Source organism: Phocoena sinus, chromosome 15 (assembly GCF_008692025.1).
Source record: "Phocoena sinus isolate mPhoSin1 chromosome 15, mPhoSin1.pri, whole genome shotgun sequence".
NCBI lineage: Eukaryota > Metazoa > Chordata > Mammalia > Artiodactyla > Phocoenidae > Phocoena > Phocoena sinus.
In genome coordinates, this window is record NC_045777.1 from 72,568,411 (window position 1) to 72,592,115 (window position 23,705).

General features: G+C 56.1%; 3 protein-coding genes across 10 annotated transcripts; 1 reads left to right on the forward strand and 2 right to left on the reverse strand.

Moving 5' to 3' along the window:
- Positions 1-190: 190 nt before the first annotated feature.
- On the forward strand, positions 191-3,981 carry HSD3B7 (hydroxy-delta-5-steroid dehydrogenase, 3 beta- and steroid delta-isomerase 7). 5 transcript variants are annotated; one of them, XM_032605327.1, is made up of 7 exons: positions 191-369; positions 731-917; positions 1,140-1,295; positions 1,594-1,702; positions 1,834-1,879; positions 2,232-2,394; positions 2,926-3,981. In XM_032605327.1, the coding sequence occupies exons 1-7, from the start codon at positions 256-258 to the stop codon at positions 3,339-3,341; spliced, it is 1,191 nt and encodes a 396-aa protein (XP_032461218.1). In that variant the 5' UTR covers positions 191-255; the 3' UTR covers positions 3,342-3,981. The 5 variants fall into 5 exon arrangements, with proteins under 5 accessions (XP_032461218.1, XP_032461219.1, XP_032461216.1 ...); XM_032605328.1 differs by having other exon boundaries at positions 192-369; positions 746-917; XM_032605325.1 differs by having other exon boundaries at positions 195-369; positions 1,780-1,879.
- Positions 3,982-4,091: 110 nt separating this feature from the next.
- STX1B (syntaxin 1B) lies at positions 4,092-10,595 on the reverse strand. 4 transcript variants are annotated; one of them, XM_032605334.1, is made up of 5 exons: positions 10,344-10,595; positions 9,998-10,071; positions 7,966-8,103; positions 7,676-7,864; positions 4,092-7,329 (listed from the first exon to the last, which is right to left on the reverse strand). In XM_032605334.1, exons 2-5 carry the CDS (start codon positions 10,034-10,036, stop codon positions 7,216-7,218), a joined length of 480 nt encoding a protein of 159 aa, XP_032461225.1. In that variant the 5' UTR covers positions 10,037-10,071; positions 10,344-10,595; the 3' UTR covers positions 4,092-7,215. The 4 variants fall into 4 exon arrangements, with proteins under 4 accessions (XP_032461225.1, XP_032461221.1, XP_032461223.1 ...); XM_032605330.1 differs by having other exon boundaries at positions 10,265-10,591; XM_032605332.1 differs by having other exon boundaries at positions 7,754-7,864; positions 10,265-10,588.
- On the reverse strand, positions 10,560-22,677 carry LOC116740490 (syntaxin-1B-like). Its single transcript, XM_032606131.1, has 5 exons — positions 22,648-22,677; positions 13,833-13,907; positions 13,536-13,635; positions 13,373-13,447; positions 10,560-10,852 (listed from the first exon to the last, which is right to left on the reverse strand). Exons 1-5 carry the CDS (start codon positions 22,675-22,677, stop codon positions 10,560-10,562), a joined length of 573 nt encoding a protein of 190 aa, XP_032462022.1.
- Between the last annotated feature and the right edge of the window lie 1,028 nt (positions 22,678-23,705).

The following is a 23,705-nucleotide window of genomic DNA, read 5'->3' on the forward strand; positions in this document are numbered from 1 at the left end:
CTGGCCTCCTGGGAAATCCAGCAAGAGGGAAAGGCTGATATCATGCACTGGGAGTGAGGTCACCCTGCCTGCTCCATTCTGTGGCTGAAAACCCTACTCAGCACCCACCCGGCAGGCTCTGGCTCCCCCACCCCTCTTGCCCAAGTGTTGCTGGAACCAGATGCCAGTGCAGCCCGGAGCGGCCACCAGAGGGTGCCCTGTGGCAAGAGTGTGGGGGGCGGAGAGGTGGAGGCTGGGCTGGTCTATGTTGCTGGAATGGGCCGGGAGGGAGGAGGAGCAAGCGGAAGGGGACCGTGTGTCGCTGGCCCAGGAGCCTGTAGAAGACAGCCTCCGGTGGCCGGTTTGGGCGGCCTGGGACCGTGGCTGCAGGTAGGCAGTGGTGATGCCAGGGCCCGGGGGTCTCTTCCCCCAATCCCAGCTCTCTTCGCCTTCCTCTACTCTGCCTCCCCAGCTCCCTGCCAACCACCCTTCGTTTTCTGTCCCAGAACCTCTCCCTCCACCTCAAACCCTGACCCCTTCCTGCAGGCCAAGCCCTCCCCCTTATCTCAGTAACTGCAGCCGGCAGGGTCAGAGGGCAGGTAGCCTGGCCACTGCACCGACAGCTACAGCCTCCAGAAACAGCTCTGGCCTCTGGGTCACTGCTCCAGGCCACTCAGCCAGGGGCCCCTCCTAGGAGTCACGGGGCCGCTGGCGCTGGGGCAGTTGGTGACTGACAACCCAGGCGCGCCAGTGTCTCTTTCCCCAGCCAGGCATGGCAGACTCTGCACAAGCCCAGAAGCTGGTGTACCTGGTCACAGGTGGCTGTGGCTTCCTGGGGGAACATGTGGTCCGCATGCTGCTGCAGCAGGAACCCCAGCTCCGTGAGCTGCGCATCTTTGACCTACACCTGGGTCCCTGGCTGGAGGAGCTGAAGACAGGTGACTGGTGGGGACGGGGTGGGGGTGGGGGTGGGGGCGGGGGAGGGTGTGGACTCCCTTCCTTGTGGAAAAGATGATGCCTGTTATGTTCTCCAGTGCGAATGGATAGGATGAATGAGTCACACTGGGAAAGTGTGGCTCCCAAGGGTGTGGGCCGAACCCAGCAGCTGGCTGACGGCCTCAGCTCTGACATTGCCTCTGGCTGCCCCTACCCACTCCCAGGGCCCGTGCAGGTGACTGCCATCCAGGGGGACGTGACCCAGGCCCACGAGGTGGCAGCAGCTGTGGCCGGAGCCCACGTGGTCATCCACACAGCTGGGCTGGTGGACGTGTTTGGGAAAACCAGTCCTGAGACCATTCATGAGGTCAACGTGCAGGGTGAGATGCTCCCTACCTGTTCTGACAATGTCCTCAATACCCCCTGGCACATGGCCTGATCTTGGTTGCTTGTTTCCTGCCCCACTCTTTGACCTTGACCTCTGTGATTCTCCTGTGACAATCTGTCCTGTGGACACTTCTGCCCCTGTCATGGCAGGCCGGCCCTCACTGACCTGCTGTGGTTCTCCCTGGGCCTGGGGAAAGAAGGCACGTGTCCTCATCCAGCTTTGGGATGGGGAGGGGAAAGACGCAGAGGGGGAGGAAGCTTCAGCTTGGATACACTCTCGCCTTCCCCCAGGCACGCGGAATGTGATTGAGGCTTGTGTGCAGACTGGAACACGCTTCCTGGTCTACACAAGCAGCATGGAAGTTGTGGGTCCCAACATCAAAGGCCAGCCCTTTTACAGGTGAGCTGAGCTTCCCCCAATACTTCAAGGGCCCCATCTCCCCTCAGCATTAAGAATCTTCCCTCTCCCCCGACTAGGGGCAATGAGAATACCCCATACGAAGCAGTACACAGACACCCCTATCCTTGCAGCAAGGCCCTAGCTGAGCAGCTCGTCCTGGAAGCCAATGGGAGGAAGGTGAGACTGGAGAAGATGAGATGTAGGAGACGGGGGCGGAAAGGGCTGCCAGGCAGAGGCAGAGCCAGGGCCTGTGGGCTCCTCTTTTTTTTTCCTCTTTTGGCCACACTGCACGGCATGCGGGATCTTAGTTCCCCCACCAGGGAATCGAACCCCAGCCCCCTGTGGTGGGAGGGCAGAGTCTTAACCACTGGACCACCAGGGCAGGCCCTGGTTTTTTGTTTGTTCATTTCTTACTGTGGGCTCCTTTGCATCCTGCCCTGGATTCCTTCCATCTCCAGCTTGAGGAGATCAGGGCAGAGGGCAAACCACCGGGTCCTAGGTCTTAGAAGTGCCTGCCTTTTGCCCCCAGGTCCTTGGGGGGTTGCCCCTCGTGACATGTGCCCTGCGTCCCACCGGTATCTACGGCGAAGGCCACCAGATCATGAGGGACTTCTACCACCAGGGCCTGCGCCTGGGGGGTCGGCTCTTCCGGGCCATTCCAGCCTCTGTGGAGCATGGCCGGGTCTACGTGGGTGAGGCCCGGGCTAGGCGTTGGGGGAGGCTAAAAAAACAGGGCAGGACCCACATGGTACTGGGGCAAGGGGGTGTTCTATACTCTGGCTAAAAAAGGATGGTCTATACATGGGCCAGAGCAGACTATGATATGTGGGCATCGTCTGCAGGGGCCACAGACAAAACAGTGTCCATGCCAGTTGGGAAGGCTGAGATCGATACCGTGTCATAGGCTGAGGAAAGGGTTGCAGTTTTGTGAGCAGCATCTTCCCAGGAGAGGAGAGGGGGAGCATCTACCCGGGACTAACAGAAGAAGGAGTAGCATCCATATAGGCTGGCCTGGGAGAGTAAATGGCTACAGGGGCCTGGAAGAAAGCAGCCTTCAGCAGGGCCGTAGTTATGTGGGCAGCATCTACATGGGCCCAAGGACGGGGTGGCTTGTCCATGCCCTGGCCCAGAATAGAGCAGTATCTACATGGTTGCAAGGGCATTCAAGGACATATCCGCCCCCGGTTCTCTCCTCGGCACCCCCTCTCCCCTGCTACCCACAGGTAACGTGGCCTGGATGCACGTGCTGGTGGCCCGGGAGCTAGAGCACCGAGCTGCACTCATGGGTGGCCAGGTGTACTTCTGCTATGACAACTCACCCTACAAGAGCTATGAGGACTTCAACATGGAGTTCCTGGGCCCCTGTGGACTCCGGCTGGTGGGCACCCGCCCACTGTTGCCCTACTGGCTGCTGTTGTTTCTGGCTGCCCTCAATGTCCTGCTGCAGTGGCTGCTGCGGCCGCTGCTGCTCTATGCGCCCCTGCTCAACCCCTACACGCTGGCTATGGCCAACACCACCTTCACCGTCAGCACCGACAAGGCTCGGCGCCATTTTGGCTATGAGCCCCTGTTCTCCTGGGAGGAGAGCAGGACCCGCACCATCCGCTGGGTGCAGGCCGTGGAGGGCTCAGCCCAGTGATGGTGGAGCTGGGCCTGGAGGCCAGCGTGGCACAGCCATCCAGGTCCAGAGCCCTCAGACCCTGGTGGGGAGGGAGGGCTACATTCTAGAGCCGGAGGAGGAGGGGTCTGGTGCCAGACTGGCTGTCCTAGAGCTCTCCACATTGTAATTCATGAGCCTCGAGCCTGTGTCCTAATACCCCTCAGTTCTAGGGCAGGGTTTTGGAGCAAGTGTGTCTTCACTCTCAACCCAGGCCTGACGGCTGGTTGGCGAGGGTCTGATTCCCCTGACGTTCTCCACGGTCCCATCCATTTCTGGCTTTTCAAGCAGGAAGTGGGTAGAAGTTCCACAGGGCCTCGTGCTGGACCTCGGATATCCAGGTGTGATCCTCAGACCCGGGTTCAGAGTGAAGATGCTTTCTGGCTCCTCCCACCACCTTTGTCCCTCCTTGGGGTTCATAGTCCCATTATTTTAAAACATTTATTACCCTTGGACATTTATCTTTTAATTCTCTTCAACGAAGGCTCAGGAAATCTGTGTATTTTCACCTCTTGCCACCCCTCTACCCAAATCAGTTCCTGCAGCACTGTTTGATCTCTGCCCGAGGATGCCCCAGTAATGCTGTACCAGTCCAAGCCCTGAATTAAAGCTCCTTCTCCGAGCCCGTGTCCATCCACCTGTCCGGCTCCCACACCCGCCTTCCCCATGTCTCCCACTCCCCACGGCGCCCGTCCCGTGTGGGGACAGAAGGAAGGGAGCACACAGCACGCCCGCTGTTGGATTGGTTGCTATTTCTCCCGTCCCACGGGGCCCGACCCGGCCCGGGGTGGGGGTGAGGGGCTCTGGGGACAGGACATGCAGGGCTGGGAGGGGGGCAGAATTTTCCTGTGTTTTATCCATTTGCAACTTGGTCACCAATAGAGAGAAATGGGACTCTGAGGGCTAACAGGAGAGGGTGGCCTGGCTCTGGGCCCCCAGCCAGGCCCCAGGAGTCCTGTTCCCTCTGGGGAGGAGAGGGAAAGAGCTCTAGAAACCAACAGAGAAACAGAAGGGGCAGGGGCTCATGTCAGCAAACACGGCTATATCACGTGACACGCCAGCGACACAGAAACGCCAACGCACACGGCTGCACAGCAGGCGGGGTGGGGGAGGAGAGAGCCGGGGGCCACCCATCTTGTCCTCTGCGGGGCAGGCTGGGAATGGGGCAGGGTGAATGCATAGAACACATCATGTACGCACGCTCGAGGCGTGGCAAGAGCGTGCATCAACCCACAGGCACATGGGACGGACACGCAGTGTGCTTTGTGAGAGGCAGGGGGAGGGAGAAAGGGGGAGGGGAAGCAGCGAGCCCTGGCCAGGTCCGGGACCACCCACGGGCACACAGGGGCTTGATGGTTGTAGGTGCTTGGCGGGCGGGCAGCACACACTTGTCTGAGAACATGCAAAAGACACCAGCCCCCAGACAACATTCCAGGACACATACAGACACAGCAGCCAACAAGCAACACATCATGTGATGTGTGGGACTTAGAGAAGCTGGGGCAGAACAGACCCTCAGGGATGCTCTGGTCCATCTGAGGCCCAGAGATGGGCAGCTACGGGCCTAATACCAGTCAGTGAGGCAGTTGCATCACTCCAGCCATGGCTCCACCCTTCTCCTTGTGGCCCCAAGGCTGTGGGAATTCCAGAAACACCTGGTATGAAAGGGTATCCTGGCTGGACCGCAGGAAGGAAAAAGGCTGGGGTGGGGGGTGCTGGGGCCTGCTCTGACGTCCCCAAAGAAGCCTGAGTGGGAACAGGAGGGCTGAAGTCAGATACCGGGGCAAACTTCCCGTCCTGACAAAGGGCACTGTGGGAACAGACAGCCCACCTTGGGGTTTACATATAGATATATATATAGATATCTATATCTATATCTATCTATCTATCTATCTATATATATATATATATATAGGCCGCACACAGGCAGGGCCCAGCCAGGTAGGGAAGAGGTTGGCTATCTGAGCTGGGGTGGGAGTGGGGTACTATGTCCCAGAAGGTCACATGTGCACTGCCTCTCTCACACATACACGCTTCACGTAAAGAGGGACTCCAGCAAACGATCTGCACACGCACCAAAGTCCTCCACCCTGTGCACACGGATGTCGGACCCCAAGGCAGGGCGCATTCCTGTACTTGTGTGTTCAATCCTGTATATGTGGGTCCGCGTTCCTGTGCCAGTGGAGTGGGAGGCTTCTAACACTGTCCTTTGCCCACATACCTCCCACCTGCCACCCAACGCACAAACCCACTCATACATGTGTTGTCTACGCAACAAGGGGGGAGCTGGCCTCTTCCTCACCATCAGAAACTCAGGCCCGTGTCCCACCCTCAGTCTCAGCCTGCAGGGGAACAGATATTGGTGACATTTCAGCAGGAGATGTGTCCAGGGCATGGGCCCCAGGACTTAGCCCACTCCAGTACGTCGGAAATAAACAGTTCCCTAAATCCAAGGTTCCTGAGGCAAAGGCCAGACAATCAGGTGGGGCGGTGGGAACCATTGCTGGCCTCTCAGTTCTGAGGTTAGTGCTCAAGAAGGTTATTTCTGAGAGCCTGGGGCAGCCCTTGACATTCCCGGGATCAGTAATGTTTCACATCTATAGCCCTTCCGGGAGGCATTCATGTGCAAACGAGTGCCCGCCTGAACAGGCACCGTGCCAGCCGGCTCCTGTGTGCACGTGTGTGCCTGGGTGTGGCCTCATCTGCCGGGCCGGGTGGGAGCACACTGAGGTGTCCCGGCTTCCACATGTACAGGCCTATCTGACCGAGAAAGATAAGCACGTGGGCATGTATGCACAGGGGGTCCAACCACACAGGGCAGGAAGCTGCAGTTGCATGATGTTGATGTAGCAGTGTGTGGCCACACCAGATAGCGGCCAGCAGCTCTGCGGAGAAAGGGAGGGGGCAAATAATCTGGACAGACAAACCTGGATGGGGCACAGGTCCTTGAAGGTAAACGTGTGTGTATAATACACAGGGGGGTAGAAACACACTACGTAGAAATCCTCTACACACACACACACACACACACACACACACACTCGCGCAGGCGTACTCTAGATAGCGTAGAAATATAGATTTCTGTGCCCACCCAAAACAGATGTCCAGTGCAAAATGTGGAGGGCTCTGTCTCAGGAGAAGACCTACTGACACTTCAGGCACATCCTAGACACACACACACACACACACACACAAACAAGTCCCTCACATCACCTATTGGGGGAAATGCACATGGATATACAGGCCAAGCTAGGTTATTGACACGTGTATTCTTCCACTCGCCTCGACTGAACTCCACACACACACACACGTGTTCCCCAGGACACATCAGTCCCGGGGTGACTAAGCCAGGAGGGTTTGCTCAACATCACGCTGGGGTGTCTGCCACGGCCTGTGTGTGCATTGTGCCTGGATCCTCTGGGAATGTTGGTGTGAGCCTCTGTACACTCACAACCTGCCCCATCTGTAGCAGACATGGGGGAGGGGGGGTGTCAGTGGAGGAGGTGCTGTTACATTGGATTTAAACACTCAAACACAAAATTCCATGTAGGCAAACTGTGTGTCCACGGATCTGTGGCGCCACACACACACAGACACACACACACACCCCTATTCACAGAATACAGAAGAGTGGGGCTTGATGGCTGCTGTGCCACACCCAGCCACAGTCTACACAACAACCCAGGGGAAGGGGGAAAGCTCAGACGACACACAGACTTGAGGTGGGGGACAGAAAGGGCGATTTGGTGCTTCTACACACATCTACACACGTACACACACACGCTGGGGAGTCCACACGTCTCGAGCATGTGCCGGCGGCATGCATGTTGGTGTGCACGTGTAATCACGCCTGCTGCTATCTACGTGCGGGGTCGGGGGGTGGTCCATGGCGGGGGGAGGTCCAGGGACTCCAGGGTCTGACAGGCGGTAAAGGTTGCAGGTGCTGCCCGGGTCTGTCTTGAGGGTGAGCCTGGAGCAGGGGATGGAGTGAAGGGGTGGTGGGGGTATTGCTCCCGATGTGGTGGGGAAGGGTCTGGGACGGACAGGGGTGGGGGGCCTACAAGCCCAGCGTCCCCCCAATGGATGACGCCAAGACCACCCCCAGCACCACACAGCAAATGATGATCATGATTTTCTTCTGCAGGCAGGAAGGGCGATAGGGAGGGAGGAGACAGAGAGACAGAGAGGTAAAGAGACAGACAAACCGACAGACAGATGGGGAGGAGGGTGTGAGGAAAAAGAAGAGGGGAGAGAAAACAGAAAAAGGAAGAGGTCAGAACCAGAGATAAGGCCTCTTGTGGGATTTCATCACTCACCTCAGCCCTGGCCTGAGCCCAGCCCCGCCCGCTCGGCTCCAGCCCACCTGCTCCACAGGCCCGCCTGCCCCGGCTCACCCTCCGGGCCTTGCTCTGATATTTCACAGCTTTCTTGGTGTCAGACACGGCTCGCTCCACGTAGTCCACGGAATGTTCCACGTTGTACTCAATGCGGTCAATCATTTCGCCCTGCAGACGATACATGCATAGGATGGGGTGGGAGCTGGGCTGGAAGAGGGGATCCCGGGGACCCGGGTGAGGTTCCCCGAGGGCTGTGGCAGAGGCAGTACCTGGCTCTCCACAAGCATGGCCATGTCCACAAACATGTCGTGCAGCTCACGGATGCTGGTTTCCAGTTTGATGATCTCGTTGTGCCTTGTCTCGATTTCATTCAGCGCCTGCTTTGTCATCTGTGAGTCCATTTTGATCTAGGGTGAAAGGGGAGGGGCAGGGGGGAAGAGGGAGGAGAGCTGCAGACCACCCTTCACTCCCGGAAGAGCTTGGATTCTGCAGCCAGAGCGTCTGGGTTCGAACCTGGCTGGCGTTTACTAGCTGTAACCATGGGCAAATTGTTTAACCTCTTCAGGCCTCAGTTTCCCCACCTAGAAAATGCAGATACTTCACACCTCACAAGGTTGTGCGAAGACTAAGTGAATGACTATGTGTGTATCAATTAGAATAGTACCTGGCACACAGGAAGCACTAAAGAGACATCTATTAAATTACAAGAAGGAAAACTTGCCCTGAGCCCGCCATCTCAGCCCAGGGCTGTCTCTATCACACACACCAGGGAGGCCCTGGGAAGGGAGACAGGGGTCCTGGACCCCTGTCAGGATTGGGGGCCACCATCTGGTCAAAGGCAGACAGGATAATGGAAGGGGACACAGCAGAGAGTGGAAGCAGAAAAGGAGGCCCAGATGAGAAGGCAGTGTGCCCTGGAGCCCCCATGATATGGGCCGGGGGAGAAATAATAAGGAAATGCTCTGCAGCCCTCAAGAGTCAGTGGGAGAGACTCTAACCCATAGTCAGATATATCTCCTCCCCACGGAAGCCAGACCACTCACCTTCCAAACCACTCACTGTTTAGACCACATCCAGACACTCTTCTGCTCTAAAGCCCTCCAAGGCTCCCCACCACCCACAGGCTACACACCTTTACCTTAGCAGTCAAGGCCCCATCTCCCTTTCTGTCCTCATCTCCCCAAATCCTAAGAGCCCAAATCATCCAATGGCTCTTTGGCAAGTGGTCCACTCTCTCTGTTTTTGTTCAGTCTGTCCCCTTTTTCTGGAATGTCCTTTGCCCATCTCCCCGTGTCCAAATGCTCCCTGTCTCTTAAGGCACACAACTCAATGCCACCTCCCCCAGGAAGCCTTTGCCGACCCTAGAAGTTAACTACTACCTTAGGGCCTGTCTGCATCTTGTTCAGCCCTCAGGCAAGGTACCGACCACCCTGCATCGTAATGATGGTGGGTTAACTGGCAGGGATCAGCTCTATCCCCTTAGAACCCCTCACCAGGTTTCCCTCCACTCTCAGACAGACTGACAGCCTGGGCAGAGCTGTTTGGGAGGGCTCCGGGCTAACTGGCCCATTATCAATTTGCTCAAAGCTAATTTAACAAAGATCAATTCTCTAAATAGCAATTTGCTGAAAACTGCTAGACGGTCATTGAACGTACTTTAACGCTGGTCTAGAAACCTAAACCAGAGTCATTCTGCCACCAGAAGCTGAAAGGGAGATAGAACCTGTCAGCCAGGGTGAAAGTCAAGAAAGAGAAAGAAGAACTACAGTTGGGGAAAGCCCATCTCTTTCACATATAAGATGACAAGCGCAGGGCAGTGTGCCAAACTTCAGCAAAACTAAAACTGATTTTTTAGAAAACCTTCAAAACGTAGGCAAATTAGTCACTTGGTGAAATGAGCCGCATCACTAGGGAGAAGTGTATCTTAGCACTTAGCACTGAAGAGTCCTGACTGCGGGTTCAGATCCTTGCTCTGCCGGTAGCTGTGTGACCTCGGCAAGTCATTTAACCTTTCTGGATCAGGTTACCTCATCTGTGAAACACGACTCCCTCAGAGGCTTGTGGTGAGGATTAAATGAGTTTAGTAGGTAAATGTGCTTAGAACGGGGCCTGGCACCTTACTGTTTGCCATTTTTATGAGGGTACTTCCTGCTCTGCCCCCATGGAATTCCCCAGTTCCAGGTTCAGACTTTCCGATGCTTGTTATTTCACGGCGGACTTAGGACCTTGAGTTCAGCCTACGCTTGGGAAGGAAAGGCGAATGCTTTCCAAAAACAGACCCCACCCCCACGCGGGGCTTACATCGTCAGTGAAGATGGCCAACTTCCCACTCTCCAGCATGTCTTCCAGTTCTTCGTTGGTCGTGGTCCTTCCAGCTGTGGGGAGAAACGACTCGCTGCTCAGCGACTGGGCCAGCCTGGACACCTAAGGTGGTGGGATGTGGCAGGGACTCGGGAGTCCACCCTCCCATCCGGCCTCAGGCCACGAGTCCCCTCCACGGAGGGGAAGGGCCTGGAAGGAGTATGGGACAGGTCTGGGGAGTTTGCGGGGGAGAGATGTCACACGCACTGATCTCCAGCTGCCTCTGGATCCGGTCCTTGCAGCGGTCGCGGTACTTGGACTGGGTCGCGTTATATTCAGTCATTACCTCCACGAACTTCCGGGAGAGTGTGGAGTGCTGTGGTGGGGGGTACAGACACATCAGGAGGCAGGGAGCAGAGACCGTGGAGGGATGGAGTAGGCGGGAGGGGCTGAGTTAGCCTACGGCCCCTTCTTCAGCTCATGCCACGATCCCAAGCCCTCGCAAGTGTGCAGTCCCATACCCCAGCACCCCCATCCTACGCCCAAGCCAGCCAAGGCCGGGCTAGGGCACTGAGATGTAGCCGGGTTCCGACCTCCGCTGTAGTCCCGCCCCAAGCCCCGCCCCTGCCCAGGCTCCCCCTTGGCCACGCCCCACGCTAGTGCCTGCTCTGGCCCGCCCACGCCCAACAGGCAGGTCTCCAGCCTGGGCCCCTCCCCTGTCCGGTCCAGTGCGGTTTGGTCCCGGCCCCGACCCTGACCGTGCCTGACCGCTGCCTCCTACCTGGGTCTTGCGGATGCGCAGGTCCGCAGAGGAACGATTCAGCCCCTCCTCCTGTTCAATGCTTTGCTCGATCGCTGCGGGAGAAAGGACGCAGTGACGGGAGGGCGAGAGGACGCAGTGACGGGAGGGCGAGAGACCCGGCGCATGTGGGGCGGGGGTCTGGGACATATGAAGGGTGGACACCCCGAGGCAGGCCCCCCAGGCCCGTGAACGGATGTCATACCCAGGCGAGGGCAGACAGTAAAGAGTCTAGGGTGGGGAGGCAGGAGGCCAGCGGGTAAAGGGACCAATGTTTGAGGGGGCCTGGAAACCAGGTAGGAGGGGATATTGAGGGTCAGTCGGTCACCAGACAGAAGGGCGCTATTTGTTCTGGTGGAAGGATTGCGTCTTGGAAAGTCCCACAGCTGTAACTCCTGCCCAGCCCCTCAGTCCACATCCCCTGTATGGGGGGCGGGAGAACTCTCTGCTTTTTGCAGCCTCAGAAAAGGGTCAGGAACCCACCCTGGGATTTATCTGGTGGAGGGCAAGCACTTTCAAGTGGGTCAGGTTCTAGTGGCTGCCCTTTCCTTGGAAAATTCTAGGGTAAGTCGATGGATGTTCCAACAGAGAAAATAGCTCCCCCCGTCTTACAAAGTGATCCCTGTCCCAGGAATCCCCACTTCTAAAGGATGTTCTGGAAAAGCACACAGATTAACTGGGATTACTGCTTCTAGATCATGCACTCCCCACACTTACTTAGATTTTCTAAAAAAGAGCTTGAGGGTAAGAGCTACTGTGCTAGGAAAATGCAGCAGGGATGAATCACCAGGCCCTCTCAGACCTGGAAGAGTCTCCGGGCCACTCCCGAGAACATTGCTTCTCCGTTCCTGGCAGCGGTGGAGGCACGGTGCTGGATGGCACCCCAACGCTCCCCCGCCAGCGATGGCGGGACAGGGACTGAGCGACAGCTCTGGCCCAGCTGTTATGGGAAAAGTCCAGAAACACACACCCAGGAATGTTGGAATCTCTGGCTCAGACTGGGACCCTGTTGTCAGACTTGGGGCTGGGGCCAAGCCCAGGAGGAAGGGATCCTTTACAGGGTCTTATTGACTTCTTACAGTAATCCTGGGAGTTCAGCCCAGGTTTCAGACTAGAAACTGAGGTTGAAATAGAGAAAACAACTCATTCAAGGTCACACACAATGCCGGAGCTCATGCCGCCACAGAGCTTGAGAAAGATGGAGAAGATGATCTCTCTTTTTCTGGAGCTCTGGAGGGTCAGCTCCTCTGAGCCACTGCCACTTTTCCTAGCTTCTTTCTTGGTCTATTCCTGAACTCCTAAGCCATACAGCCCTCCTCATGGTCTTATAAAGAGTGTTAATGTCAGAGCTCAATGGGCTCAAAGAAATTGCTGAGCCCAGGGATTTTTAAACTTGTGTCCCACGGAACCCTGCTTCTGAGAAGGAACCTCAGAGGGGTCTGTTGCTGGGGGTGATGAGGAGGCTAGGCAGGTAGGGCTCTGGGTCTCCCAACCCCAGGTCAGCCAGAACAGCTTGACTTTTATGTGTTGTATGTATTGGCATTTGGGGTAAGATTTCACTTGGGAAAAAAAGATTTTGCTACCAAAAAACAAAAACAAACAGCAACAACAAAAACATCTAGCTTTGAAATTGCTTTAGTAGTTCTTACTGTACTGATGAGGAACTGAGGGTAGGGTACTTGTCCAGAATGAGCTGGTGATGGAAGTGGGCTCCCTCTGTCTGGATTTGCAGTCAGTGTGCTCCCAGTTTGGATCATTTTGCTTTCTAGCACGCTCTCCTGAGTGCAAAGGGCTTACAGATCAACACTGGAGGCTCACATATGGCCTTCTGTTGAGTCCAGGAGGGCACGGAGTCCCTGTCCTCATCTCTCCGGACCAAGGTCATTGTGCTCAGGGCCAGGCATCTGACATGACTCCTTTCCCCCAAAGCCCAGCAATGTGCCTCAACGTGCTCGGCAAATGTTTTCTGATGCTGAATTATCATAAGCATACAAATTAGCATCATGGTAACACTGCTATTCCCCTGGCACCAGCAGACAAGGAGGTTCCCAACCCACAGTGATTTGGGGGAAGGTGGTTATTACCAGCACCCAAGTCCTTAAATTAGAGTGAATACATGAGCATTTGGCAAGTCCCTCCTGAAAGTTTGCCAGCCCCTGATGTCAGCCACACAGTCCAATCTGTCCTGCGCTAAGGATACCAATTCAGAAGCATTTGCCGAGCCCACCTACTGGGTGCTTAGCGCTATGTCCAGCAACTGTTCTGGAGAAATGAGGCCTTCGTGAAATTAAACCCACCTGGAAGACTGTATTTTCCTGGTGGACCTTCCTGCTGATGGAACCAGCAGAGCTCAGATGCAATTTGGACAGAAAGCCTCCTCTCTGTCATTTCCCTGTCATGTCTATATCTTTCTCCAAGGCATCTGGAGCAAGTTGGGAAATCTCGGGTTTTATGCTTTCTCAGTGTTTAGGAATCTGGCTCCTGGAAGTCTGTAGACACTCCTCATAGAGAGGCCTGTTTAGTCCAATGGAGGGCAGAGTTTTTTTCCTCCTTAGGCAGGGGATGGCATTCCTTACCTTTCAACTTGGATCGAACCTTGTTGGCCGTCTTCTTGATGTCTGCAGTGAGGTCCTCCAGCTCCTGTTTGGTCTCTGAGGGGAGGTGAGGGGCGGGTGAGATGTCTGGGTGGGACCCCAGACTCCTGCCCGCAGCCCCCAGCCACCCGGCAGCAGCACTTACTCTCATCCGGGTTGGGGGCGGCCAGGATGGCACTATGCTGTTTTTTCACTTGTTCCACATCCTCTGACAGCTTCTCAATGCAGCCCCGGATCTCTTCCACCTGGGGCAGCAAATCGGCTATACCCAGCCAAGTCGTCGGGCCAGACAAAGGGATTCAGGGGGCTCAGTCAGGGTTCAGGGAAACGGGCCAGACCCAGAGGGGTTGGTAAAAGGCCAAGGGGATGGAGGAGAGAGAGCAGGGTGGGGGCCGGGGGCCGGGGAGAAGGAAGTTGTTGGCTGGGGGCTAGGTTCTGTTACCTGTTCAAAGAACTCATCCATGAAGTGGTCCCGGTCCACATGGACCACCTCCTCCTCATCATCGCTGTCTTTCGCCTGGGAGGCAAAGAAAGGCAGTCTGTGCGCAGTCCCGATGCTCCCAGCTCTGGGCTCAGAGCGGGGGTCCTGGGAAGGGTCACATGCAGGGGGCTGGGGCACCAAGCAGTCACAACGAATCCTGGGTGTCTTGTGGCACAGAGTCCCGGAGGCCGGGTACCTGACAGCCCAAAGGACACCTTGGAGGGAATTAGCCAAAGGCACCGTTTCAAGGGTAGACGTGGTCCTGTGAGTGCAGTCACCCTGGAGGCGAGTGGCACGCTGGACAGATGCTTTAACCAACCAGTATGGAAGTATTTCCATATTGTAACAACCAGCTAAATGTCAGCCTTGCGGTAATTGGCTCTGGGCTGCGAGAAGGGGTCTGGAATAGCGTCCCAGGAGCCTGACCCCCCCTCCACCATCCCCCCAGCCGCTCCTGCCAGGCTTCAATTTGCTCCCTTCTCTTCCCCTCCAGCCTCCAACGCGACCAGCCACGTCCCCTAGTCCCCTATGCAAGGTCACTTCACTGCCAGCGGCAGGCGCCGAGTTAAGCAAGCAGTCGGCCAGGGGAGAGCTGGATGAGAGACACAGTCAGCACCCCGACCTCCCTCCTCCCATCCACTCTCTTCCCCTCCCCCCACTCTCCTCCGTGCATTCACTTGCTTTCATCCAGCCTCTTCCAACTTCACACCCACCTACTCTCACTTGCTTGGATTTCCCGGTTGCAACCTGCAGCTGCTAGCCCTCCACCCCCAGGGCTCAGAGACACCAGGGATTTGCCCACCCACACTGCCACTGCCGCCACCAGACAGGCCAGTGACATAGACAGAAGGGCTGACACACAAGGCACACAGAAATAGGCCCACTGACACCCACACAGACCCACAGCAAAGCTGCCTGCCGACACATGTGGACACACAGACGTGCAGCGGTCCCTCTGCCCCCAGGGACATTCGGGAGGGCCCTCTGGGGCTCTTCTCCCAGCCTCTCTGAGCATACGGTCTGCACAGTCACTCAGAGCTGGGAAGGAGGAAAGGGGGTTAGGAAGGGCTCCCCAGTGCTCCAAACTCCAGTCTCAAGACTCTGCTCGGGACAGAAGTCTGAGGGCAAAAGCTGAGCCCATCAAGCTTAATTACATCTGGGGCCCTAATCAGCCTCCACGGAAACTTAAAACAGTTCACCCTGGGCTTCCCTGGTGGCGCAGTGGTTGAGGGTCCTCCTGCCGATGCAGGGGACGCAGGTTCGTGCCCCGGTCCGGGAAGATCCCACATGCTGCGGAGCGGCTGGGCCCGTGAGCCATGGCTGCTGAGCCTGCGCGTCCGGAGCCTGTGCTCCGCAACGGGAGAGGCCACAGCGGTGAGAGGCCCGCGTACCGCAAACAAACAAACAAACAAACAAAACAGTTCACCCTGATTTCCAGAAAAAACCGAGCCAAAACTCAGACAGAATCTCATGACCAGAGCCTGAATGAAATCAAGATGGGATCCACACAGCGTCTAGCGGGGGGTATTGCCATTTGGGATCTAAAGAGAAGAGCTTGCACAGGGCCTCGACAGGGTCCAAGCAGATCGCAGACAGGACCTGACAGAAACCAGACAGCTCAGACCGAACCAGACTCCGCGCAGACTGATGGCAGACAGCTCAGATCGAACCTAGACTGGGCCAGATGGGACCTAGATGTGATCTAGACAGCCAAGTGAACTTGGAATCAGAGAGGTCCGACAGCACCCCGAGGAACCGTGAGCACAGAGACGTCCAGCTGGACCCTCTCGACGGTACCCCAGCTTCCCACCCAAGCCCGGCTCAGATGGTCCCCAGGGATCCTCCCCTCGCCATGTTGGGGAATACTTTCAGCACTTCCATTTAAGCTCCAAATATCTCCCAGGAAAGGGAGGCTCTTCTTTCTCTGCCCACCAGTAAGACATGCCAGGCTGCAAGGAAGAGCCCAGACAGGAAGCCAGCTGTTCTAGCCTCCATTTGAGCTGCCCCCAGAAGGAGGGGTGGTACCAGGTGGGGCTTGGCGACCCTGATGGGACTTCTGGCTTCTCAAGCTTCCACCTGACCCAGAACCACACCAATAGACCTTGGCTCCATGAGGCTCTGGGATGCTCGGCTCATCTCTGAGGACCCACCGGCCTCCCATGATGTTCTATCCTCAAAAAGCCAGTTGCCTCACGAGATTCCCCTTCCCCTAGAGCCAAGCTGCAGCTGCTCAGCCCTCCACCCCCCAGGGCTCAGAGACACACAAGGGATTTACCCACCCACACCGCCACCGCCGCCTCTGTCCCTTCTCTGCCTTCAAGCACTTGGCCCTCAGCTTGGCTGCCCACAGGTCATGAGGCCTCTTGCTGGCCCAGGTATCTGGGAACTTTCCTGCTCTCTCTTTCCCCTCCCCAGGCTGACTTTAGACTTCCTCAATTCTCATTTCTCTCCCTCTCTCCTTTGGTTCCCAGGGCCAGATCCCTGATTCTGCCCTGGTGTGTCCCTGGCTGCCTGTTTACTTGCCCTTGAGAGAGGAGGAAAGGTAGAGTGCCCAAGGATGACTTAGTTGGTGTAATAATTACAGACAGCTGACAGCTAAAGTCCTCTCCAGTTGACAGACACCTTTACGTCTATAATCTCTTCTGATCCTCACTACCATAGCCCTCGAGAAAAGCTGTCCCCATTTCAAGATGAGGGGAACAGGAGGTCTGAGGGGGAAGAGGAAAAGGACTTGCTCAAGGGCACCCAGGCTGAAAGGGGCCAGGAAATCAGAGACATCTAAGACATGCCTCCTCCCATAGCCCCTCCTTTCTTTCTTTCTTTCTTTTTTTTTTTTTTTCTCTTTGGCCTCCCTGTGCAGCATGCGGGATCTTAGTTCCCCGACCAGGGACAAACCTGTGTCCCCTGCATTGGGAGCGTGGAGTCTTAACCACTGGACCACCAGGGAAGTCCCTCCCATAGTCCCTTCTGAGGCTTGAGACCAGGCTGCCTCCTACTGGCCACTCTGCCACCAGAGATTTCCCTTCTCAGGTCCCCTCCTGACAAGGCACAATCTGGGCGAGGCTCTGCGCCCCAAAAACCTAGCAAAATACTAGCGTGTGATAGCACCTTTGGCCTAGGTCTTGCATTCTTGTTATCTCATTTAATCTTCATTAAAACTCTGTAAGGACCATTGGTCAACATAACTATAATTGTGGAAAACATTTACACAGCATTTGATAACGTGCGGGGCACTGTTCTAAAGCATACTGTGTTTATTTATCCATTTCATTCTTACAATAGCTGCCTTTTATAGATAGGGAAACTGAGTCACAGAGAGGCTAACGAGCTTGCCCAGGTCAGCAGCTGGAAGGCCACACGCCTTCTTCCCTCTAAGTTTCAGTCTCTGCATTTGCTGAATGGCGAGAAAGTCCTCCCTAAATGGTGGGCAGAAGGAGCCAGTGAGACGAGGCAGTAAAAATGCCTGATGCTGCCTGAGAGAATAAGTGCTCAGGGAGGCTTGGCTGTTACCCACTGCCTCCCCCATGTTACAGATGAGGAAACCGCCTCAGAGAGGTTGTCTGACCCTGCCTAAGGCTTCACAGGAAATAAGGCCAGAGGTGGGACCTGAATTGTCCTGGTGCTAAATCTCAGGCTCTTTCCCTTCTGTCTCTCTATTCCTTCCTGGCCCCTAAAGAGTCTGCTCTGCTGTGTCCTCAGTACCACTGAACTCCTGTGGCTGGGACAGAAAACCAGTAAGACGTGCCAGGCTGTAAGGAAGAGCCCAGACAGCAAGCCAGCTGTTGTAGCCTCCATTTGACTTGCTGTGTGACTCTCAGACCCTCTCTGGGCCCCGGCTTATCTGTGAAATGCGTGGGCCCTCCCTGCTCTGAGGTGTGTGTTTCATAATGAGCACGGCCTCCATTTCTGGAAGAAGCTGGCCAGACTAAAAGAAAACAGGCTGAGGGCAAATGAGACTACCTCAGAAAAGATGACCAAATGTGCTCCCATCCACTATATGGACAATTCAAGCCTCAGTTTCCTCCTGTGCAAAATGAAGAAAGTAAGAATCATATACCCAACAAGTAGGTAGCAATTACCATGCGTTGGGCTCTGTTACAAGTGCTTTGCATTTCTCGTTTAATCCTTACAGCCACTCACTCCATGAAGTAGATACTCTTCTTATTCCCATCTGATGGATGAGGCAGAGAGAGATTAAGTAATTTGCCTATGATCATACAGCTGATGGGGTGCTGACACAATGGCACTGGATTGGAACCCAGGCACGCTGCTCTTTACGGATTGCCAGCTCCTCAAGCGCTCAGGAGGATGAAATGGGAGACCGTGGAGGCCCTGAGCACCTCCTGGAACTGCCTTGAGGACAGGGTGCATCAGATCCAAGCCTCTAGCTTCAGTCCTTCCCCATCAGAGACACCGGAGGTCTTCATAGGAGTGTCAGTGGCGGGGAGACAACATAGACAGATGCGTGGATGGAGGGAGTGGGACAACGTGAGCCAGGAAGTCAACAGAGACAAACGAGAGGGTGACTAAAACAGAGGTGGAAAGAGACTGGAATTGGGTGATAGAAAAGTCAGAGTGGGGACTTCCCTGGCAGTCCAGTGGTTGGGAATCCATGCTTCCAATGCAGGGTCTGCGGGTTTGATCCCTGGTAGGGGAACTAAGATCCCAGCATGCCACATGGTGCGGCCAAAAAAAAAAAAAAGTCACAGCGTATATGTGTGTGTGTGTGTGTGTGTATGTTTAAATACATATGCATGCCCACGCACACAACACACACGTGCTGACGCCTGCTTCTCAGGGGCATGAACATCCTTTGATCTAGAGGCAGCAGCCTCTCTCCACTGCACCCCCTGCTTCTGTCCATCTGTCTCCCTGACCCAGGCCTCTGCGCACTCCCAGCATCCAGCCCAGTCCTCCCATCCCAACCTCTCTCCTCCGCCCTCCCTGCCTTCCCCGACCGACTCCCTTCCTCACCCTCCCTCTGCCCCACTGAGCCCTTCAGTCATCTGACAAATATCTCTGATCAGTGTCCAGTTCTCTTCTGGGTGCTGCGGAGAATACAATGGTGAACAAGACAGGAAGGGGTCCTGCCTCCAAGGAGCTGACATTCCAGGGCAGGGAGACAGACAATGGAAAATGAACAAGACAATTTCAGATGGTGCTACTTAGCAAGAGGGAGATAAAGCAGGAGGTGTGATAGAGAGAAATGGGCATCAGGGAGGGCCTTTCGGGAGGGCCTTGACATCTGAGCTAAGGCCTGAGGAGTTAACTGCACCGCAATCTGGAGCACACAGAATTCAAGGCAGAGGGAACAGTGTCCAGGCAGAGAGAACAGCATTCAGAGGCACCAGCAAGTGCAAAGGCCCTCAAGCAGGGGGAACGTGATGTGTCTGAATGGCAGAAACAAGCCCCACGCAGCTGGGGGATACCAACCCATCACCCAGGGTTCTCCTGGTCCGTGCCCGCTCTCCTCCAACATGAGGCCACCCTTTCCTTCTGCTTCAGGTCTGCATTTCTAAAGCGCCTATTGTGCCTATCCCATACCTGAGGGCTACACCTGGGACCCAGTCCCTGCCCTCAGGGTGCATGACTTTTCCTAGAACAGCCGCCCTCAAATTCCAGCCTCCCTCACCTCAGGTCTCCCCCCACCCACTTCCCAGTCCCCCATCCACCCCCACCCCCGCCTTCCCACTCCACAGCTGCCTCTCAGGCTCCGGCCCACAACGCATCCCCTTGTGGCTTCTCTCTCCCCGCAACCTTCCTCTCCACCTCACTTGCTCCCTTGCTCTCCTCTTCAGCCCCATCCATGGACCCATTTCTTGGACCCTGGTACACCCATCCAGTCAACTGACTCCCCGTCGCAGCCTCCACTCCAGCCCAGTGCCTCCCAGTTGCTGACCAAAGGTGCCTGGTGAACTGGAAACAGAAAACCCTGGTTCAACGCTGGCTCCACCATTAACAGCTGTATGACCTTGGGCAAGTCAGGTTACCGCTGTGGCCCTCAATTTACTCCAATAAATTAGGGGTCCCATCTTGCCCATCTCAGGGGGCTGATGTGAGACTCAAGAGAAATAAATGAGTCAGCTGTGGAATAACAAACACTCATGGAGCAATGCTGAGCACGAGGCCTCCTTCTAGGCGCTTCCAGCATAATTTCAATCCTCAGGACAGCCGTCTGAAGCAGGTCCCGTTATTACTCCCAATTCACACATGAAGAAAGTGAGGACCAGAGAGGTTAAGCGACTTACCCAAGGTCACACAGGAAGTAGGAAAGCTAGGATTTGAACCCAGACAGTCTGACTCCCAAATCTGTGCCCTTGACAGCTATGTGATGAACAGATGTGAGAACCCCTCGGGAACTCAAAGTACTGTTGAAAAAAGACAATCAGGCCCCCTGGGCTGATATCCCCGCCTATCACTGCCTTTCCATCCCTCTCAGCTTCTCAGAGACCCCTTTCCCAGGCCTCCCACACCCTGCCTAGTCTCTCCTGCCTCCCAGCCTCCTCATTCTCAACTCTGGCAGGGAGACCCCCATACTCCCTGTATCTGGAAGCTTTTTTTCCGCCCCACACATGCCCTCCCAAATCTCCAGTTTCCCTAAGCCATGACTAACACCAGAGCCATCAGCATTCACTCAGCCCCCTCTGCCCCTCCACCCCACCTCCCACCTCCCCCATCTGCTGCCCCCAGCAGCCCCAGCAGACAGGATTCCTCCCCTCTGGGCAGGGGGTCCCTGATCCAGTCAGATGAGAACTCCCATCCCCTGCCTTCCCTGCACCCCTGTCTTCGCCTTTTCCCTCCCCCTCTCTCTAATCACACCACAATTCCACCACCACCTCACCCTGACCCACTTTCCATTTCTTGGGACTTTGGAGTCATGGCATAGTCTTGGCAGCAGTGGATCTGGGTTCAAATCCGGACTACTCACTTGCTAGCTGTGTAACCTTGGGCAAGTTTCAACCATTGGGCCTCAGTTTCCTTCGCTATAAAATGAAGTAGTCGCCCAGTCTCCCTACCTTACCAGGTGACGGTCTAATGAGATTATGGATGGCAACCCGCTTTGGATGAAAACGGGGACAGAAAGGGAGTTAAGAGCACCAACACTGGAGTCAGCCTGCCTGCTTGCCTTTAATTAGCTGTGTGACTTTGGTCAAGTTACTTAACCTCTCTGGGCCTCGGTTTTCCTATCTATAAAATGGGATAATACTAGTACCAGTCTCCTACGGTTGCTGTGAGGAGCGAAATGAGTGTATAAAACACTTAGAACTGTCTGGCACATGAGTGTTGGTTATTTTTATCACCGTCATTTTCCTGATGCCTGAGCGTATATTCACTCAAAGTTTAATTTAAAAAAATAAACCTTCAAAATTCCCTCCCCCAACCACCAGTTCCTCCTTCCTTCCCACCTGTCAACCCACCTCTCCCAGAGACAACAGTCACTTGCCTCTAAGCCCCTTCCTCTTGTCTTTCTGTGAGCAGGTTCCCCACCCCCAAATCCAGGGGGCTCTCCAAAGACAGAGCTTTTTACCCCCAGTATTGAGACTTCTCTTTCGAAGGCTAAAAAAGCAGAGACGCATATCAACTTTGCAGACGGGAAACCCAGATTCCTGTCTGATGTTCCCAGCCACTTGCTTGGTGACCTTGGGCAAGTTCCTGCCCGTTGCTGAACCTCAATCTCCTCATCTGTCAAATGGGATAACAACCCCAGGGTAATAACCAATAGGCTCCTGGTGAAGTGTGTCAGGCTTACATCAGTTGGGTCTAGTACTTTATTAACATAACCCCACAGCAGGCTGTCAGCTCTGCCTCCTCGGGGCCCCAGGTCATTTCTACAACCCTCCACCCCACCGCATCCCCCCAGGCCCAGGAGCCACTCTTAACAAGCCCCCACTCCCCAACCCCTCCAAATGGCAGCCTTCACTGCAGACACCAGTGCCACCCTCCTCCCCCGTCACCCGAACACAGCTAACTGCCTGGCCCGACTCCTGGAGCTGGGCCTCTTCAGGCCTGCAGACCAGAGGCCCACGCCAGCCCGCCCCTGCCCGCTTAGGATGCCCCAGTTCTCCTCAGTGGAGCCTGATCCCCGTCATACAGCCCAGTTCCATGGCCCTGTGCATGGAACCTCCTCCTGGTCTCCCCTGCAACCCCCTCTCCCACCTCTGGGGTCACCCTATCTCAGGCCCCGGCCCTCTGGCTATCTCCTGAGGCCACCCCTTCCCTCCTTGTCTCTGAGAGGTGCCCCCTCCCCACGGAGAGCAACACACACACACACACACACACACACACACACACACACACACACGCTTCATTCACTGCCAGGTGCTGGCATCTCAGTCAGTCCCAACGTGTGTCCTTCCCCACAGCAGCCCCCAAATCTGGGTCTCGCTGGGCTCAGCCTGGCCCAGGAACTGCCCACATCCTTCTAATTCAGCATATCTGCCCAGCGGATGACAGCACCCTCCAATTCTCTCCCACACTCACTCTTTTCCATCCCCAGACTAGACCCCAGGGTCCTCCTGGGAATGTAGGGTGTCCAGGACCCCTGAGACCTCTCCTGCCCCCTTGTGTCTTAATGGCCTCCAACCCCTTCTAGCCACTGTCCCTAAAATGCAGGTTCATTGGAGACATCAGGTGCCTTCACATATTGGGGTGCCCCTGCCACCAACCTCCAGTCTCATCATCTGTCCCCACGTCCCAGCACCTCCCCCACTCCACCCCCACGCGCTCCCCAAATACTGGGGTCCCGCCCCCCCATTTTCCCCACCCCCAAGCTCACACTCCGCAGCTCCTGAGTCCGATCCTTCATCCTGCGACGGCTCCTCCTCCTCCTCCTCCTCCTCCTCGTTCTCCTGCCTCTGCTTCTGCTCCCTGCCTCCTGCCTCGGTGCTGGAGTCCTGAGTCTGGGGGCGCCGGCGGGGGGGCGCCGAGGCCGCTGTAGGGGGGCCCGCGGGCGGGGGCGGGCTGAGGGGCGGCGGGCTGAGGGCCGGGCAGGGGCAGGGGCCTGGGCCTGGCTCGGCTCTGCCGGGTATGCGGTGGCGATGCGGCTGCGGCACAGGCTTGGATGGAGGGATGCGGGAGCTGAGGCGCGGGGGAGGGGGGAGGAGGGAGGTAAGGAGGAAGGGAGGGAGGGGGGAACCGCGAGGGGGCGGGGAGCAGGGGGCATGCGCAGCGCCCGGGGCTGGGGGCGCCTGGGGGTTGTAGTCCGGGGAGGGGGACCCAGGAGGGAGGGAGACTGGAGAGGCCTAGACGGGGGTGGGGAAGGGCAGAGCCACAGAAGGAGGGAGAGATGCGGAGAGACGGAGGAGATGTGGCAGGCGGCACAGGGATGCTGCTGTGGGACGGGGGTGACGGTGGAATGGCAGAAAGAAGGGGTAAGGGAATTAATTAAGGGAATAGCCTGGGGAGAGGAGCTGTGGATCCCTTTACACCAGGAGATATAGATAGATTTTATAGTTTGTGTTTGGGAGCATCTGTGTGAATCTGTGCACGACCACCTCTGTGTGTGTGTCCCTGCGGGAGGCTCTCTGGACACTAGAAATAGCAAGAGTGACCCTCTAGGTGGCTTTTGTGATGCAAGGAATCGGCCAAGCCTAGCTGAGAAGGACATGGGGCTTGTTTTTTTGCACAGCCTTCCCCACTCTAAGTGTGAGAGTCCCCGGACAGTGTGGGTCACAGAGCTCTGCTTGTCTACCTCCAGGGACAGGGTGCTCACCACCTCCGGGGACCTCCTGGCCTATCTTTAGATGGCTCTGACTGTCAAAACAAAACTTGTCCTTATTGGGAGAGGAGTTCTGATCCCCCCGAGGGTCCATCCCTCTCCTTAATGCCTGCCTC

Coding starts and splice junctions, on each gene's coding strand:
- HSD3B7 (XM_032605325.1), top strand. CDS start 256: ATGGGCCGGGAGGGAGGAGGAGCAAGCGGAAGGGGACCGTGTGTCGCT. Junction 370..730: donor GCCTGGGACCGTGGCTGCAG/GTAGGCAGTGGT, acceptor CAGGCGCGCCAG/TGTCTCTTTCCCCAGCCAGG. Junction 2,395..2,925: donor GCATGGCCGGGTCTACGTGG/GTGAGGCCCGGG, acceptor TGCTACCCACAG/GTAACGTGGCCTGGATGCAC.
- STX1B (XM_032605330.1), bottom strand. CDS start 10,397: ATGTGTCTGTACCCCCCACCACAGCACTCCACACTCTCCCGGAAGTTC. Junction 10,072..10,264: donor CCAGAGGCAGCTGGAGATCA/GTGCGTGTGACA, acceptor TTCTCCCCACAG/CTGGAAGGACCACGACCAAC. Junction 7,865..7,965: donor CCATGCTTGTGGAGAGCCAG/GTACTGCCTCTG, acceptor TATCGTCTGCAG/GGCGAAATGATTGACCGCAT.
- LOC116740490 (XM_032606131.1), bottom strand. CDS start 22,677: ATGAAGGATCGGACTCAGGAGCTGCGGAGT. Junction 13,908..22,647: donor GGACTCAGGAGCTGCGGAGT/GTGAGCTTGGGG, acceptor TTTGCCTCCCAG/GCGAAAGACAGCGATGATGA. Junction 13,448..13,535: donor CGCCCCCAACCCGGATGAGA/GTAAGTGCTGCT, acceptor ACCTCCCCTCAG/AGACCAAACAGGAGCTGGAG.